This window comes from Orbicella faveolata, unplaced genomic scaffold (assembly GCF_042242905.1).
Source record: "Orbicella faveolata isolate gen_17 unplaced genomic scaffold, um_ofav_v1 contig_12, whole genome shotgun sequence".
Classification (NCBI taxonomy): Eukaryota; Metazoa; Cnidaria; class Anthozoa; order Scleractinia; family Merulinidae; genus Orbicella; species Orbicella faveolata.
In genome coordinates, this window is record NW_028301539.1 from 18629057 (window position 1) to 18647269 (window position 18213).

The following is an 18213-nucleotide window of genomic DNA, read 5'->3' on the forward strand; positions in this document are numbered from 1 at the left end:
ATCAGCACTTCATATGTACTGGGAATTATAGTCCATTGTATATTTAACTGAACGCATTTGAGGGATTGATTGAACACTCGAGGACAATAGTTAAAATAGATATTTTGCTAACTTAATTTATCGTTTAATAACTCCTAGAGCGATTGATTTCATTGGCAAAGGAAAAGAAACCTCTGCTTTTCAAACTCGGAATGTTATCTTAATAAATAGCGGTGACTGGTCCAGTTAAACAATTATACATCACTGGTTTGATCTCATCCAGCTGAATCAGAATTGCACCGACGTACGCAGACAGCTGGAGGCCTCATTAAATATCGTTCTGTGCAGCTACTGGGCAAATTCTCCCGCAAGGACCCTATCTAATTGCTTGCGGTTAGATCTCTTATCGGTTTTTCAGTATCCTGTTTTTGATATAAATATTTAAAAGCCTCATCTTTCGAAAGTTTCAAAGTAATTAAGTTCATGCCCTAACGATTTCATCTAGGATATAAAAGTTTTTCAATAAGATGACGCCCGCGAGCTGGTTGTTTCAGGTGGCGTTTTGCGCCATTTCAGTTTCTGCAACAGGTAAGAACTCATTTTTAGCGTTAAACATCAATGTAGATAGTGAGTATCTAACAAGTTTTAATCATATCAAGAAACTTGTAAACATAGTTAAAGGTTCTTGTAATGAATAACATATTGCTGAAAAAGAGGGATTGAGGGCTATACTTGCAAGTCTGTACAAAGATTAACATTTAACTTATGTAAACACCGCGACCCAACTGCAACCAGGAACCTATTTGTAATAAAAATGTTTAAAAGACTGATTTGGCAATAATTAGGAGAAAATAGGGTCAAACAGAGGTGTCGATCAAGAATCTTCCAGAGTTCAGCAGTTCTTGATGGAGCTAAAAGGTACGATTCCTAAGAATAAATTTTCCAAAATCTTCTTTGCATAACTGTTCTCTGCTGCATTTTAATTGTTGGCCTAATTAACGTTCCTGGGTTCCTAGATCGATTTAACACTTATAAAAAGTTATCGGTTGCTTCGGTGAATCAAATAATGTAATAATCGCTGATTTGTTATATCTAATCTTCACGGTTTTGCTTTAATAATTTCTTTGCCCAGATTCTCGTCTAGTTCCATAAGGAAATTACCCTGAGATTGTAACGGTAATATCCTGTATTTTCAAGTGGATTTTCAATATCCTAGCAAGACAAGAATATTCTAGAAATGTAAATAATTCATTTGCATACTCATTGTTTTACTAGGTTACGCCTTTTATTGGCGATACCATTGAAAAGAGAAATTATGTCTCCATTTCTTCTAAATTCATTTAGGGAGAACAAATAATGCTCGAAACGAATAAAGATTGTTTTACGGTATCTATGGAGTACACAACCGGTTAAACAGGTTAAGTTTAGGGACGGATCATTGGGGGGAGGAAGGGAGGTGATAAATTCCAAAAAAAAACATTCCTGCGCAGCAAAAACTACTGACAAAAAAAATCTTGCAAGGGGAGCCTTGCGGAAAAAAAACCCAAGAAAAAGTGCTTTCTAATATCGAGCTCTTGCACAAACTATTACGCACAACCTAAAGGTGAGGAAAAAAAATTCATGTCCCAAAAAATTGCCCAGCCCCCCTCCAACCTTTCAAAAAAAAAAAATAAATAAATAATGATCTGTCCCTTAGTCCTGGCAGTTCAGTTCGGCTGTATAAAAGGAGGACGTTAGGTTGTTGAATGGATTTCAGTTCAAAATTGAGGGGGCTTTTTAAAGTTTTATTGCATCCACTGATGAACTTGAGGATTAGTAGTGCCAGAACGTACAGAACTTTAAAACTATCTAGCGCTGAATAAAGCTCAATGTTGAACTGAAATCAATATATTGGCGCTACACAGTGTCTAAAATGATTATGATCTTAATAGTTTGGAGTTTAGTTGTATATAATGGTATTCTGACTGCCATTCTAAATCGAACCACGAGGATGCTCACCACAACTCAGACACACCTAGTAAAAGTGAACGGCTGTATTTCATTCTAAGCTACATTAGTCATCTAAATGAATGAAATAATTTATTTTAGTGTCACATTTCATCTTATGGCCATCTCTTGTAGCCAGTTTGACTCCTATACTTGAGATCCAAACATCCTTTGTGAATGTGACGGGTGTCTTGAGGCATGGGTAAGGACTTATTTGTTCTGTGTCTGACGAGTAGGGGACGAGGAGGGGGTGGGTGGGGGGGGAGTATAGTCGATAACAGTTAAAGAAAACACTTTTTTTCAATAGCGAAGACCATGCAGTGAATTAAAACGAAGTACCTTTGAGAAAATCGTATTTGAAAGGGCAATATCGCTTTGGTCATAATGGTTGGTCTATGATAATTACCTGCTTGAGTCGTTAGTGAGCTTTCGAAGCGCCAAACATGAACTGACTTATTTTAAACTAATTGCATTTTCAACATAAATGTGCAAGAATATTAAACACAGGTTCGATGAAGTTACGATAATTGCAGTTGAACTACCTTTCTGCGGAAAGTGAGATCTCGTTTTTATAGACATTACGTTTGGTCCTTATATTAGCTCGTACGTTATCCGCTCCAAACAGACACCTCGTTAATGTGGAGCTTTCCCGTGGCCCATTACCAAACCAGTTGAAGGAATTAAGCTTATTTAACGGTTCTGTTATATAGAGAGGTTTTCAGTCGAGTGTCATAAAAGCAAACCAGACCAATTACTTTCCAATTAGAATACTCGGGCAATCTCAAACCGTAGTGAAACAAAACCAAAATCAAAGTAATTGCTGATTACTTTCGACACTCAATTGAAAACCTCTCTATTAGCACAATGAGAGATAACAGCACTTTCTTTTTGTCACTATAGCGACCATTTCGGGTACGTCACCACCCTTAACCACGCAGCTGGCTCACAGATTGCCGCCAAGGGTGTGCACGTTACTTGGATGTTGGCACCCTTCATCAAATTTAGTAATTTGGTGTCGTATTCTCAAGGCATCAGTCCTCCACGGGTAGTGCAAAAGGATGACAGTGTCACTCTTAAGGTATTGCAGAATCTTTTCAGCAATGTCTTTGCTAGTTAAAATACTAATTTTGGGTGGTACAGTGACCTAATGGAGGGAGGTGCGGTGGCCTCATGCTTAGTGCGCTCGTCTCCGGATCGAGCGCTCTTTGTTCGAGCCCTGGCCGGGGACACTGCATTGTGTTCTTGGGCAAGACACTTTACTCTCACAGTGCCTCTCTCTACCCAGGTGTATAAATTGGTACTGGTAGGGGTAACCCTGCGATGGACTAGCATCCCATCCAGGGGGAAGAAGAAATACTCCTAGTCGCTTCATGTCACAGAAACCGGGATAAGCTCCGGTCTGATGGGCCACTTGGTTCGTATGCATACTTAACTTTCCCTAATGCAATGAGTATAAATCTACTAGCGTTTTATCACGAATGCCGTTCTCTGATTGGCTACGCTACTCACTATCTATTCTGTTGTAGATAGTGAGGAGTGTGGCAGTGTGCGCTTGTTAACAAAATGATTTGCGTTTTCGAGGGATCTGTGAAGAGGATTTAGATAAAGCTTTGAACGACTAGTAGATTTATATTAAAGATCTATACTTAAGATTTATACTAAAGATTTATACGTACTATTGCGCAGCCCTCGTCAACTATCCGGCACCGATAGAAATCAGTCAAGAGCGAATAATCTAATTGTTAATTATAAGAAAAAGTTCAATCTGTATTTCTAAAGGTTTGATAGCACCGCTGACAAATTCTGTTCAATCTGTTTCCACTTTAATTTGAATTGCGTCAGCAGGGGCGTGGCTAGGAGGGCCCCCTTTTCTAAGCCGTTTTTAAGCAAACAACCTACATCAGGTGGAGAAAACGGCATGACGATCTGGTGAGTACCCTCACTTTGACACAGTGTGACACCCGCTTTGAAAAATCCTGGCTACGCCCTTGGTCAGTTTACCCTTTCTGAACTCTCGGGGACGACTTCCATATAAACATGCAGGCAGAGTTGTTTTCAAAAATGTAAAACTCGTCGCTTGATACTACTTATTAGACGTCAAAAGTTAACATTGTCAGGGTTATTGTAATTCCTTTGAAAAAAATTACAGGGACTAATTGTCGTTTTATATTTGGTACTTTTTCTCAAGCAGCAGCCGCAAAGCGGGACTGTAGCTCCTTTAATGGGTTCTTAAAAAAATTTCTGACGCTTACTCCTTTCACGTTTAAATGGAATCCCTCATACCTGCTAATTATTTTTCATGTGATTAGATTGACGAGATAGTCTGGGGACTTGTGAGTACAATCTCTTTCAAGGTTTTGTTTGATCCAGAGAAGAGTTTAAAGCCTAAGCATTACGACATTGTCACTCCTGTCCATCTTCTCTACTACGACGAGTACATCGAGAACTCTGACGGGGTGGTAGTCAGCAACGGAACGGCATACTCTCACCCACTGGGTAAAGTTTCCTTTGACGTCGAACTACCAGGTAGGATACTGTTATGCGTGGGCAATAGCACCTTTTTCCAGAGTTTTTACAAAAATATGAGCGGGCCGTTCAGAGCCACCTTGAATGATCGAAAATTTATGGTGGCTCTGAACCCCTCACACATATTTTTTAAAGAACTTTGCAAAAAGTTGTCACAACAAGCCACTTTCGATATATTAAAATTCAGCTCGATAGCGAGGCCTAGAGGACACAAACAAAAGAAATGAATAAACATGGGGATTCAATTTCCTTTGTTTGTGTCCTCCAGGCCTCGCTGCCAAGCTGAAAGGGTCACCGAGCTGAATTTTGGCCGGGCGTTTGTGTGGTACCAATATCGTAGCATCGGTTGATAAGCAGTGGTAGTATTGATCCGTCAAAGAATAGCTGTGGGAAAAGTGCTGGAAACTGTTGCCAGCCAGATTATTATTCTTCTTAATGATAAAAAAGCAATAATTTGAACTGGGAGCTTGTTAGCTTATCCCAGTCAATGCACTATTAAAAATAAAACAAAAAATAGACTTTGAATAGACCACATTCGTATTCCCGGTATTGGACTGGAACTAGCTTGCAACTGAGGCTAATGCGGGGAGTCTTTTCAAATGCAAATGACATTCATCTCTTTTTAATGATATTCCCCCGCATGAGCCTCAGTTGCAAGCTAGTTCCAGTCCAATACCGAGAAAACGAATATGGACTATTGAACTCGGAATCACAGACGTTGGAAGATTTGGCGAGATTTTCTAAAGTTCACATGTCACATGAAACATCACTAAACACTGTAATGAAAATCTAATGAGTTTTACGACGAGTGAAAAAAAAAGTAATTCAAAGTTTCAATTTAAAGGCTAGCTCAGTTTGAATTCAATTCAATTTTCTCATTGAACTTGTTACTGCCTTCTCTGTTCACTTTACTTTTAAATGTCAGGTTGTTCAGAGCCTTTGGGAATGAAAAGTGGAAAGATCAAGGATTATCAAATCACGGCTTCTTCAAGTTATGCTGACGCTCAGCCTTCCAAAGCAAGAGAAAGTAAGTACTTGGTCACGAACAAACCAACAGTTATATCAGCCACATCGTAACGTACACTGAAGTGATTTTTCACGTCGTTTTGTTGAAGGACTTCCCTTTCTCCATCGTATGTTTTAATTTCCCAAGACGCTTTCACGTGTTGACCATGCAGCCAGAGTAATTTTAAAGGCCAATTATGAAACTAGCTTAAGCTTCCTTCTCGAAACACTTAAATGGGACAAACTAGGAGTAAGAAGAACGAAACAAACAGCAATAATGATGTTTAAATCCCTTAACGAGTTAGCTCCAGTGTACTTGCAAGACCTATTCAACGAACGAAGCACAGACAATGATTTGCGTAATTCTTTCGGTACATTGTCATTGCCCAGGCCGCGTACTAATTATTTGAGACGTAGTTTCAGTTACAGCGGTGCTTTATTGTGGAATTCATTACCTAAAAGAAAAAGATTAAATCAATAGCGAAATTCAAGACGCAAATCAATCGCGTATTTGAATTATCGGCATTGAGAGTACTACTGAGTTGAAGACGAATGAACGAGCGACGGAATCGGAATAGAGAAAGTTGACACAAACGGGACAATAAAATTATTTGGCCTACCTGGAGCAGGAAGAGTCGCTGTGACCTGTGGAAGAGGTGAAAAACCAGCGCAAGAGGCAGCTAAAGACGAAGCTTGGGCATCAAGCTGACCGAGGTTAGCGGGCTCAATGGGAACGCCTTCTGAAATAGACTCGCTTGCGAGTGAACTAGAAGCTGGAAGGCTTGCAGCTTGCTTGGCCGACAGCGCTTGCTTCGATTTTTGATGGCGGCCGGAAAAGCGGGAGACGGGTTGCCCAGTAACACAGCTTGGGCGTTAAGACAGGGGAAGAATTAGACAAATTCTTCGAAGCCACGCCAGGATCCAGAGGCACTGTAACAGATCGCGGAGGATTTTCCTCGGACTCAGGCACGAGAGACAAGGCATCGAAGGTCGCCGCTTAGCTGTTATGCGTGTTTCTGGTGTGCATGTCGTCCAATAGCAACACAACGAGCAATTATCGAGGCAAGAACAACGAAGTGCAAAGCAATCCGGCGGGAAGGAGTCTGGTGGCTTCGCCGCTCGATATCGCGCTCTCGGCTACGCTGCGCGCGCTTGTGCTCTAACTTGAGCCCGCTCGCAGGCTAGTGAAGCATTGCAAATCCCCTGAGAGCCGCCCCGCAGGTCACGTACTGTCAAACGAGAAATCGCTGGCTGCATTGGGTCGAGTCTAACTTTGCCTAAATTATATTCAGCCAAATAAAATATACTTTTACAATTAAGCTTTTATGCTTAAACATAACCAGTTAATGTGAAAATGTTTAGCGCGAAATTTGAAGGCTAATGTAAATATTTTTGTGAAACCATGGAAACTGTCGCCGTCATGCAACGTATCAACAAATCGTGGTTTTGTATACAGGGGACCTCTTCACTGACATAGACTTTAACAGTATGAGTCCACTATGATATATCTGTCTGTAAAACCCCGGGTGTTGATGAAAAATGTTGATTTTAGCAATAGACTGAGGTTGAAAGTCAGCTAGTGAAATCATTTAAGGTATATAATATATATATATATTAAAGCGACGGGGTCGAACGCAATCATAATCTAGTAGTAATTAATGTAATATTTGTATTTAGATTGATGTCCTGTTGTACTATTTTAACCGAGTTTTTAAATAAAATGATTGATTGATTTCACTTTTGCTACTAAACTTCCAGCGGAAGATGCCTGGTGCACAAGAAAGGCAGACAATGACGAGGACAAACGAAATCAGTACATTCAAGTGGATTTCTTACTCAAAACTCGCGTGACACGTGTGGGAATCATGCGCCGTAAAAATAAGGACCACTGGGTCTCGGAATACTACTTGAAGTACAGTGACGACGACGTCAATTGGATTGATTACAAGGAGAACGGTCACGCCAGGGTGAGGGATAATTCTCAAATTATTGGCTAATTGTAGAGTCTGTGGATTAATGTTAGTCGGTTGTTTAGTGGTTGGTCCGTTGGACTCCAGAACCGAACAATGACTACTGAAAAAACTTACAGCCAATACCGCCCAGGTTAGTCTTACAGCCAATACCATCAAGGTTAAACTGACCAATCACTTTCAAAGGACCAGACTTATAACACCATCGACTGCCAAACACTATTCACTTGACTCTGAAGATGACTTCCGCTCAAGTTGTCGAAACGTCAGTCACCAACGATCCATGCGGCTAGACGTGATGACCATGAAAAAAGAGTTGCATGTTTTTCTATTTCTATGCATACATGTAGTTCTGTTCCTATAGTTATGGGGCTCCGCTTGGCCGCCGGAGCTCCGCTATGGGTATGGGGCTCCACTTGGCGGCCCTTCTGGCAGCCGGAGCTCCGCTACAAATGGTTTAGATAGTTAAGGGCATTGTTTTACAGTTTACCCTACATATTTAGATCATTGAGTAATCGTTATATGTTCTAAATTTTTATTGTTTCTGCCCAATAAATATCCTAAAATTTCCGTTAATAAAGCTTGTTGTTGTTGTTGTTGTTGTTGTTGTTGTTGTTGTTGTTGTTAACTTTAAGTCCCAGAGTCAGAGATGATTCGTTCTGGCATGAGTGTGGGTGCCCTCTATGGTTTACCTAACGAGACTCCTCGTTCTCTTTATACGAAGCTGTTCCTGGGCCCACAGTCTAAAGAAGACACTGAAATGATCGTTCATCGTCTCCGCCACCCAATAGAGGCTTACAGCATTCGTTTCCATCCGTGGAAATCTGAACAACTGGTGTGTATGCGGCTCGAGGTGTACGGCTGCGACATCCTCGGCTCACCAGGTATGACGTCATAGGCGTGACTGAATTAACGTGAGGTCGGTATTTGAGGGGAAATACCGTAAACTGCCGCTTATACAACTTCATCACGGCTTTTTAATGGGCTTATAAACTGAGGGGCTTATATCCGGGGGAGGGAGCTTATATGCGGTATAAAAAAAAAAACATTTGGAAATGAGCTACTGCAGTGTTGATCGAAAAAAGCTTTTCGTATACTGGTTTTTAGTTAAGCTTAAATCGAATTCATTTCATTTTAAACTAGAAGGGGCTTATATCCGGAGGAGGTTATTATCGGAAGTAAAATTTTTTTTTCGGTAGAGGGCCCTATAACCGGGGGGAGGCTTATAAGAGGGAGGACTTACGGTAGTTTGTCTATGTTCTCACGTTTGTGGACCAATCGGAAAGCCGAGCGGAAAGCAAGAATCATCTTAAAAAAAAAAGAAAAAAACACTCTACCGTTAGCCATAACTTAAAATGGTTCCAACTCAAGCGAGAACACTTTGTGTCTTTTAGATTTAGCTTTCCGAAGTTTTCTTTTGTGTGTTGTTTTAAAAACGCACATCAACAAAACTATTCAAGAGTAGTCTTCTTAGCGATCCGTCTTGCAAACCTCGGACCGCTCAAGGAACTAATCCTCCAGGGTTCTTTTCACCATGGAGTATTTTGCCATGTTTTTCAGCCAGTTGCGTGTCTCCACTGGGCCTTGAATCCGGAGAAATACCGGACGAAGCTCTATCACACAGTCTTCCAGCCGATCATGCTTCCAAACCACAGTACATTCGGCCCAACGTGGTTGTGAAGAGTTTCCCTTACGGATGGTATTCGCGGCTCTACGAGACTCCCTCTGATTATTTACAGATCGACTTTGGCTCACTGCGGAAAGTGACGAGGCTCTCGACTATGGGCGGATATGATTCAGGTCGTTCCGACCGTAAGGTCGCAACTTACAGGCTTTCGCACAGCAAGGATGGCTTGTCCTGGGTGGAATATCGTGAAAATGGGCAAATTAAAGTGAGTGGTTTGAATCTTTTTTCACCTGTAGATTGAAATGGCTAACAGTGTACCATTTTCATTCATTAATTATGCCGCTCATTGTCTGGCGTGGTTAAGTTATGGGAAAAGATTGTGGCCGAGGGCAATGAGCGGCTGGATGCGAAAGCACTGGTTGTGTATCACGCCGCCGAAGGGAAAGGGGGTGGGTCGAAAATCCCTCCAGACTTACCGGCTTCTGTATCTCTTTCGAAATGCCCCGAATCTAAGAAGACGGATCTTTAATTAAGAAGACATTGTACATGGTAATTCATCACTTTATTACGTAACAAACATTCAACAAACAGGGTTACATAACCTACACATTCTGGAATTCCGCGGCATAAACATGAATGAGAATAGTAGGACTACTCAAACCAATACTGACCGATGGCATTTATAAACGTTACAATGATCAAAAAAGAACCACAAATTTACTGCATCTGAAATTGACAGCTTAATTGTATGGATAGTTTGTTGGAAACCTATGGTTTAAATCCAAAATCTCCATTCGTTTAATTTGCCGAACACTTTGGTGGCCGACCAGTGGCGTTGGTTGTAGAAGTCGCACCGTAATCTTTGAAAAATCCGAAAATGTTGGAGGACCAAGAGCTCTGCCACACCCGAGGCTGTAAACTTAACAGGTATACAGTTAGTCAAAATATCGTAAGATGCATTTTTTCTTCCTTTTCATTGGCCGAGAGCCCACTGCGTGACCTGCAAATAACTGCCTTCAAATAATGGTCTGCTCATGCGTAGTACCATCTAAATGTCTTTTGCTTCAAATAATATTCTGCTCATGCGTAACTGTAACGACGCTCTTGTGTGAAAAATGGCAAATCGCTTCCCTGAGCTGTCAGAGAGTGATTTTTAAATCTGAAATTAAATATGAAAACAAACTTGGTGAACAAAAGACTAGCCCATTGAGGTTGTTTCGGGCAGCCTGTACTCTTTTTATTCTAACTTATTTTTGTTCATTTACTTTCTAGCTGAGTACAAATAAAGTTGTTGTTTTTGATGAAACAGTTATTGAACTCGTTTATTGCAAAATATCGTGATTTGTTAGTGTCTCGCGGATCAATTATAGACTGCGGCAAGTAATTGATCTGCTCGCCACTGACAATCACAATATTCTGCTCAATCTCATCTAATAATCGTTAATTATTCTCGTATTTTGATTGGTCTCTACTTATGATCTACTGGAGGACAGATGTATAGATGGCGTCAGTAACATTCTTTTTTTTCTTTATTGCATAAAACAGACTAAATCCGTGTTGCCGTGGGTCTGTTCAGTAATAAATCACCAAGGACGTCAAAATGTGGTAAATACATCAGTGACACACTCACTTAACGGCTCACGTGCCACCTTTTGGTTCTTATCACGTCATCTGTGATCAATTGCTGAACAAACGCACGGCAACATGGAATCTATTTGCTAAACAGAAAACGATGGGAGAATCAATCAGATTCCCGGATTTTCAATAGAATTTAGCTGAGTGGCTACTAAAAGAGTGTAAACCATAGTTGTGGTCAAGTTGTTAAATATCATCATATTTCGTCACTTGTTAATGTACAGCCAGTCTTATATCCGATCTTTGGTCTGATAATTTCCGTAGGACCTTAGAGGACCGAAAAGCCCGCAAGAATCGGTGTACCCAGTCCTCGCCAAACTTGCCGAACCATTTGTGACGCGGTATTTACGAATTATCCCGAACGATAAAGACAGCACCTTCAAAGTTATGAGAGCGGAAATTTACGGATGCTTTGCTGAAGAGCTTCCTCCTTATAATGGTACGTTAATGCTTATTACTTGAGAGAGAGACGGGAGAGAAAGAGAGGGCGGGGGAGGGGAGATACGAGAAAATCAAAGAGAGAGGAGAGAGAAGTAAAATCAGCAAGGCGTGAACTGCGAACTTTGAGATATCACTCTCATCAGCCGTTGACCTTTGAACGGGACCATAGTTGCTGCTGCCACCAGCCTGCTCAAGCGTCATAGTGCAAACGCATGATACATAGAGACAGAAGGAATGCTCCAGGCAACAGATTTTAGAGGTCTTTGTTGGATGCAGTTTCAGTGGATATAAGAAAAACTGCAAGGCCGATGCAAACTAAGTTGTGTGAATCCCTGCGCGTTGATTGCCACTCATTCAGTTGCATGCTGCCTCCGCTTCTTCTTGGAAAGACTAGATGTTTGGCCGGAAAGTTTTTTTGGAGAGTCTGATGTTTGACAGGGTGGACATGGTCGATGTAACGATGAAGCCACCGTCGCCAACTTCGTCGGCTTAACGCCGCAGAACCAGCTTCCCCTTTCAGTTAGCTTTGCTCATTATAGCATTTAACTGCTACTAGATTACTACTTCTAAGACAAGACTATTCTGGTAAAATACTGTGAAATTCTGTAGACATCGTCTTACTTCTATTAATGGCCAATTGTTAGTCTGAGATGTAGGGAAATTACGTTGTGGTCAAATAATGTTTTTAAAATAATTAATCGATCGATCGATCAAAAAGCCAAGTTCAGTCAATTAGTCATTTAGTCCCTCTGTCCGTCCGTCCGTACGCCAGTCGGTCGGTCGTCAGTCAGTCAGTCAGTCATTTGGTCAGTCAGTCTGTCTGTCAGTCAGTCAGTCATTTAGTCGATCAGTCGATCGGTCGGTCGGTCGGTCGATCAGTCAGTTGCTCGGATGGTCAGTCGGTCAGTCAGTCAGTCCGTCAGTCGGTCAATCCGTCTGTCCGTCCGTCTGTCTGTCCGTCAGTCCTTCAGTGCGTCAGTCAGTCAGTCTGTCCGTGAGTCAGTCAGTCTGTCTGTCAGTCAGTCAGTCTGTCAGGTCAGTCTGTCAGTTCAGTCTATTAGTCCGTAGGTCACTCAGTCAATCAGGCCGTCAGTCCGTGAGTCCGTCCATTCGTCCTTCCGTCAGTCAGTCTGTCCGCCCGTCAGTCCGTCAGTCTGTCCGTCTGTCGATCTGTGTGTCTGTAAGTCAATCAGTTAGTCAATTTGTCCGGTCAGCCAATTAGTAGTCAGCCAATTGGTTCTTCGGCCATGCGGTCATGCGTATATATACGATGTAGAAAAACGCTGCAACAGTTTTCTAGCTACCGCGCTGATTCCGTGTACTTGTATTATTTCGCTTCAGGTGTCCCTGAGTACGCCCGGCGTTCCTTCCTATTGGATCCTGTTACTGACTGGTTTTATGCCTGTATGTACACCGCTGAAAAGTGAGTATTATGGTCTCTCCATAGAAATGTGTGACTGCTATACAACGATAACAAAGTTGGGCAAAGCGGTATTTCAATTGACCTATCACAACATAACACAAATAGGCCGATCAGATCTCGAGGCAGAAAGATGCAAGTTCAGAAAAAAAAGATTAGCTTAAATTTTGAATAACTGGGCTTAAACAAAGAGAGCAAGGGGTTTTCTGAAACAAAGATAAGCTTTGTGAAGCTATCAACGTGGGTACTCTGTAGTTTACGTAGTGCTCACAGTTGCCTACCCCGTCCCACCCCCTTGCTTCAAGGCTAATTAATTAATTTAATTTATTAATTAAACAAACATTAAAGATTAAACGCCTTAATGCCTTACTACCTTTTGAGCCTTAGCACCCTAGCTATTTAGGATCTTATCACCTTGGCGCCTTAGTACCTTAGTGCCTTAACTAGCAGACGGCAGCCCCTAAACCATCTCAACAGTGCACTCTGCACTAAAAGCTAATTATGATAGAAATGCACAGTAATAACTTAAGTTCAATATTTAAGTTTTGCAGAAGAAAAAGCTAACACAACATGGACTTAATTACATTTTGTTCTTGTAGAACCGAAAGCAGCTGCTTTTCAACTGCTGACGGTGTGGAATGGATTGGTATGTTCTTTAATTTGCTTCGCTATTAAACAATTAGATTACGAGCCCGAGTCAGCTATCACTCATAGAAATCGAGAGCGAAAAATCTAATTGTTTTGGTATAAATCTACAATTCGTTCAAAACTTTATTTAAATCTTCTCCACAGACATTTCGAAAAGGCCAAGAAGCGGCCGTCATTTCGTTAACAAGGGCACACTGCTACGCTGCTCACTATCTATCAAAGAATAGATAATGAGTACCGTAGCCAATCAGAGAACGGCATTCGTGGTAGAACGCTATTAGATCATTTTATACTAATAAACAGTTAGATTATGGGCTCGAGATTTCTATCACGCATAGAAATCGAGAGCGAATAATCTAATTGTTTTAGTATAAATCTACTAGTCGTTCAAAGCTTTATCTAAATCCTCTTCACAGACACTTCGAAGACGCCAAGAAACGGCCGTCATTTTGTTAACAAGGGCACGCTACTCACTGTCTATCACAGAATAGATAGTGAGTAGCGTAGCCAATCAGAGAACGGCATTCGTGATAAAACGCTAGTAGATTTATACTAATGTGTATTATAATCCATCAGATATTTCCGCTCGCGCGCGATTGGTCTAAACATGTCACGTGACCGAATATTCCTTAGCTAAAATTGGGGAATATCCGAGATTATAACCCAGGCTTAATTTTCGCGCAACTCTATTGGCTACTTTACGTCACGTGATGCAAAATTACTGGGCAGTTATCACGCAATAATCTCCGCCTGCGTCGGTAATTGCCCTGCGACTGTTTCTGTCGAAAAGAAACAAAGCTAAAAAGAATAAATCCAGCTCTAGAATTTCACCTTTTTATCTTTATTATTTTTCATGGAAGAAAAACAAACTCTCTTCGTGGAATCCGCTGATAATGACATTAGAAAGTAAACTGGTCGCCAATGCTGTCCCGACAAGTACAAAAGAGTCAACAAAAGATGCAGAAAATTAATGGGAGGGTTATAAGATAAATAAACCCCTTTCTGGCTCGCTGGTATGTTGGCTGATAATGTCCTTGGCTGAGAGATTGTCCTCAAAATTTCACATTTGCCCTCGGAGCTTCGCTTCTCGGCCAAATATTCATTTTTTGGACAATATCTCAGCCGCGGACTTTATCAGCCGACATACCAGGCGCCAGAAGGTGTTTATTTACTAAATATTCATCAATTTTCAAAAATGCGTGTGTTGCGAAAAATATTTGAAGGATAATAAACACAATAGCCTCCATTTGGCGCAAAAAATGCACGGATATTTGTCCTTGGACATTATCTGTCCCTTGAAGCTCACAGTTTTGCTCACAGTCACAAACTGTTCGGTTCTCGGAACATATAATGTCCGCGGACAAATATCCGTGCATATGTTTGCGCAAAACATGCCTCCTTCCTTAACAGAGAATTGAATTCTTGTGAGTGTCTCCGTAGGAAGTTATGCAGTTACCATCTTTCGCACGAATTGCGGGCCTATATGCTGATGCTGACCAAAGATTACAAATTTAAGAAGCGATTCTGTAAGTTAAAAGCCAATTAATTTTTTTTTAGCCATAAAACCTTCAATAATCAGTGTGTTATCGTGTAATCCAACTCTGAGGGAAATTTACGGTGTGGATCGACAAATGAACTTCCATCGCAGTTGCGACTCCGGTGAATCGTGGCAGCAGCTCACGGATGGCTATCTGAAAGACGTACAAAAAGAAACTAAGCTGATAAATTCCACGGCTCTCCCTGAAAACCTTGTGGCCGGTTTACCCACGGCTGACCTGAGAGTGACGGCCAACTCCACTGGAACCACTTGGGGAGGTGAGTGTATTTGAATACGTGTAATTCATTTTAATTTATAATTTAATGCCCTTTGAAAAGGAAGGCATAATTCAGAGTTTGGATAGGATTGGTAAGAACGTCGTGCGACATGCTACCCGGGGGGTAATCCCGTATAAAAAGGACGGGGGGGTGCTCATCGGAAATCTTAAAAGAACCCCCAAGGGGTACCAAGGTCCTGTTTTGTGGGCGTGGCTTGAAATTTTTTTCACCTCTATGAGGTTCCAATTCTAAAACAACACATTATCTCCCGTCATATGTTTCTAAGCTCAATATCGTAAAAGGTACCGCAAAAGCTCATGTTGTGAATCTTTTGAGGCTGAAGAACCTTAGAGGTAACAAAACCGCTTTTTTAACCCCTAAAAGGTACGACGAACAGCCCCGTCCTTTTTGGAAGGGAGTCCTTCCAGGGATGTTAACTACCTGTTCAAGTTTGGTCATCACATGACTGTTTTAGGTTAAAATATGTAACTTTGAATAGTGAACGTTTTAGATAGTGAGTGAATTATATATCTGACGTTGCTCCTTGTGAATTTATCACAACTCATTTTTATATAAAGTATGTTGGTGTTACTGAGGATCGTTTGGCCACGGATCATAAAAAGTATCCTGCATGAGTAACAGACGTTTTTGTTTTACTTTTTATTAGATGAAAAAGTGGCGCGAGTTTTTTTTAAGCCAATCGTGTAGCGTTGTAAAGCAAAACCAAAGGAAACGCGAGATATTGTCGACACAAGTGAAAGCTGCTCTATCTACGAGTTACCAAGTCTTATGACATTTTATTGTGTACTTATCGCTGTATTATGCTTTGGGGAACTTAACAACGACCCTCTTGCTGCTGGTGAATGAACACAGGGAAGGAAATTAATTGTTATTGTTTAACTTCATTTTGTAGTGTCTGGATCTGGAATTCACGTGATGACCAATGCAAGCAATGTGTGGAGCCTGGTGGGCTCATGGAAATGTTGCGGCCAGTAACCAGAAGCTCTACAGGAGCCATGTAGCACTGCACATATATATTAAGCGTTCAGAGACTTACTTCTCGAGGCACATAATCCCTCTTATACCAGTATATCACGAAGTCAAGTAAATCTTACAGAAATAGGCCATATTCGTTGTCTCGGTATTGCATCACTATAAAAAGGGATAAATGTCATTTGCATTTAAAAAGACTCCCCACATTAGCCTCTACCGAGAGTACGAATGCGGCCCATTAGATTCGCAAGTAGGCTGTAATAAGAGCTATGTTTCACTGGACAAGTATAGAAATTACCATTATGTGCAATGGTAATATCTATACTTGTCCCACGAAAAGAAAGTAACACTGAGATTAAATTCCCATCATGCGAGGGCTATACCAAGTTTACATACTACGTAATAAAGTTAAAAAAAATTTCGATTGTGAAAGGCGGACACTGAGATTAAATAACTTGATTGCTTAAGGAATGTGAGCTTTATAAATCATTGCACCGTTGATTTGGGACAATTTTTTTCCTTACAAAACTTGATCTATAGATATCTTTTAACTCATGAACATAACGAGCCTCACTTTCACTTACTAGGACTTCTCATTAAGGCATATGCTGGATATACTGCACTTTATTATATCAAAGACATTTTGTAGCAGAAATCCTGATGAGTTTTTAAAAGTTGTAAAGGGTACCCAATTTATACTAATGAATGACGAGTTTGAATGCTTGAGTAATCAGTTATAACCAGCTACAAATGTTGAAATTCACTATGTTCATCATACCGTAAATTGAATGTCCTTTGTTGTCCCTCTTTTATAGCAATTTTACTGGGGTTTGAGTTATCGAGGGTTTCAGAACAAATTGTGACATGTGGTCATATGACTGCTAAATGAGTTAGGAATTAAAACACAGTTGCAACAAACCATGGATTTGCTTAATCGTTGATTTACCGTATCTCTCCAGTACAACGGTGTTATCGACAAACACAGCCTACGTGTAGCCGTACCCACCTCCTGAGGAAAAACGGGAGGGAGGGAACGACGTTCCTCCCCTCCCGTTTTTCCTCGGGGTTGGGTACGGCTACACGTAGGCTGCGACAAACACTGTTATCATCGCTTTCATCAACATTACCATCAACCTAATCACTCACATTTGTTCCTTTCATCACAATAACTTTTCTCCGACCGATATAAATGTTTGTTTTTGGTACCCTTCTTCTTTAAAACGCGGTGATTTTTAAACCACATAGCACTGAAATGCTTAACCCTTTTCACCACGACCATACTTCTAACAGTATACACCAAAAGTTTCTTTTTTTATTTTTCTACCAGTCCAAGCCAAAAACGATTTCCTTTCACCATCATGATTTTTCTACAAATCACCACCAAAATGTGTTCACATTTTAACACGGTAATTTTTCTACCAATCACCACCAACATAAGTTCACTTTTCAGCCCAGTAAGAGTGACAATAAACGAGACAAGAACGCTCGCCAAATTCACCGAGAACGCAACGGGAACGCACAGAGAAACGCACGAACAAGAAGATATGGATGGAATAAACGCAGAGACCGCACAGATAGGCAGAAGTGACTGAAACTGAACGCAAGGTAAACACGCAAGGAAAACCGCGTGGAAACGCACGGGGAAAGCACGCACAGGAAGATATGGATGGGGAAAAACACAGAGACCGCATAGAGAGGTAGACGGTACTGAAACTGATTAACGCAAGGTAAACACGCAAGGAAAACCGCGTGGAAACGCACGGGGAAAGCCCAGAGGAAGGTCGGGAATGCTCCTCGAAAATTTGAATTCAATCCCCAACGGAGACCAATCTGAGTGTGGCTCGAGCTTTATTTGACCCCTGACAGCGGTATTTTATTATTTTTTCGAGTGCAGCCGTAAAAGACGGCAAAAATAGTGTCGTTTCGTACTAAACATCCTGAGTAAGACCAGAATCCTTGATTAATACCCCTAAGCGAGACGACGAACATCCCCGACCTTTTCATACGGGAAGCCCCCGCACCACCCCTGACCCATGTGTTCCCATGAGTTCCCAGCATTAGCTTGTTTTCCACAGGGATTTTTCCAAACCTCTCTTGGCGCTTCATCTTGCTTCCCCGTTGGTTATCTCCCGTGTTTCTTAGTGCGTTGTCTCAAGGTACGTCATTAT

General features: G+C 41.2%; 1 protein-coding gene across 1 annotated transcript; it reads left to right on the top strand.

The window, feature by feature from the left end:
• The first annotated feature begins 454 nt into the window (after nt 1-454).
• Nucleotides 455-16967, top strand: LOC110059593 (neuropilin-1-like). The gene is made up of 13 exons (XM_020766320.2): nt 455-567; nt 2101-2167; nt 2866-3043; nt 4275-4491; nt 5417-5518; nt 7255-7463; nt 8191-8350; nt 9027-9358; nt 10993-11167; nt 12511-12592; nt 13189-13235; nt 14795-15052; nt 15966-16967. Exons 1-13 carry the CDS (start codon nt 507-509, stop codon nt 16046-16048), a joined length of 1971 nt encoding a protein of 656 aa, XP_020621979.2. The 5' UTR covers nt 455-506; the 3' UTR covers nt 16049-16967.
• Nucleotides 16968-18213: the final 1246 nt, after the last annotated feature.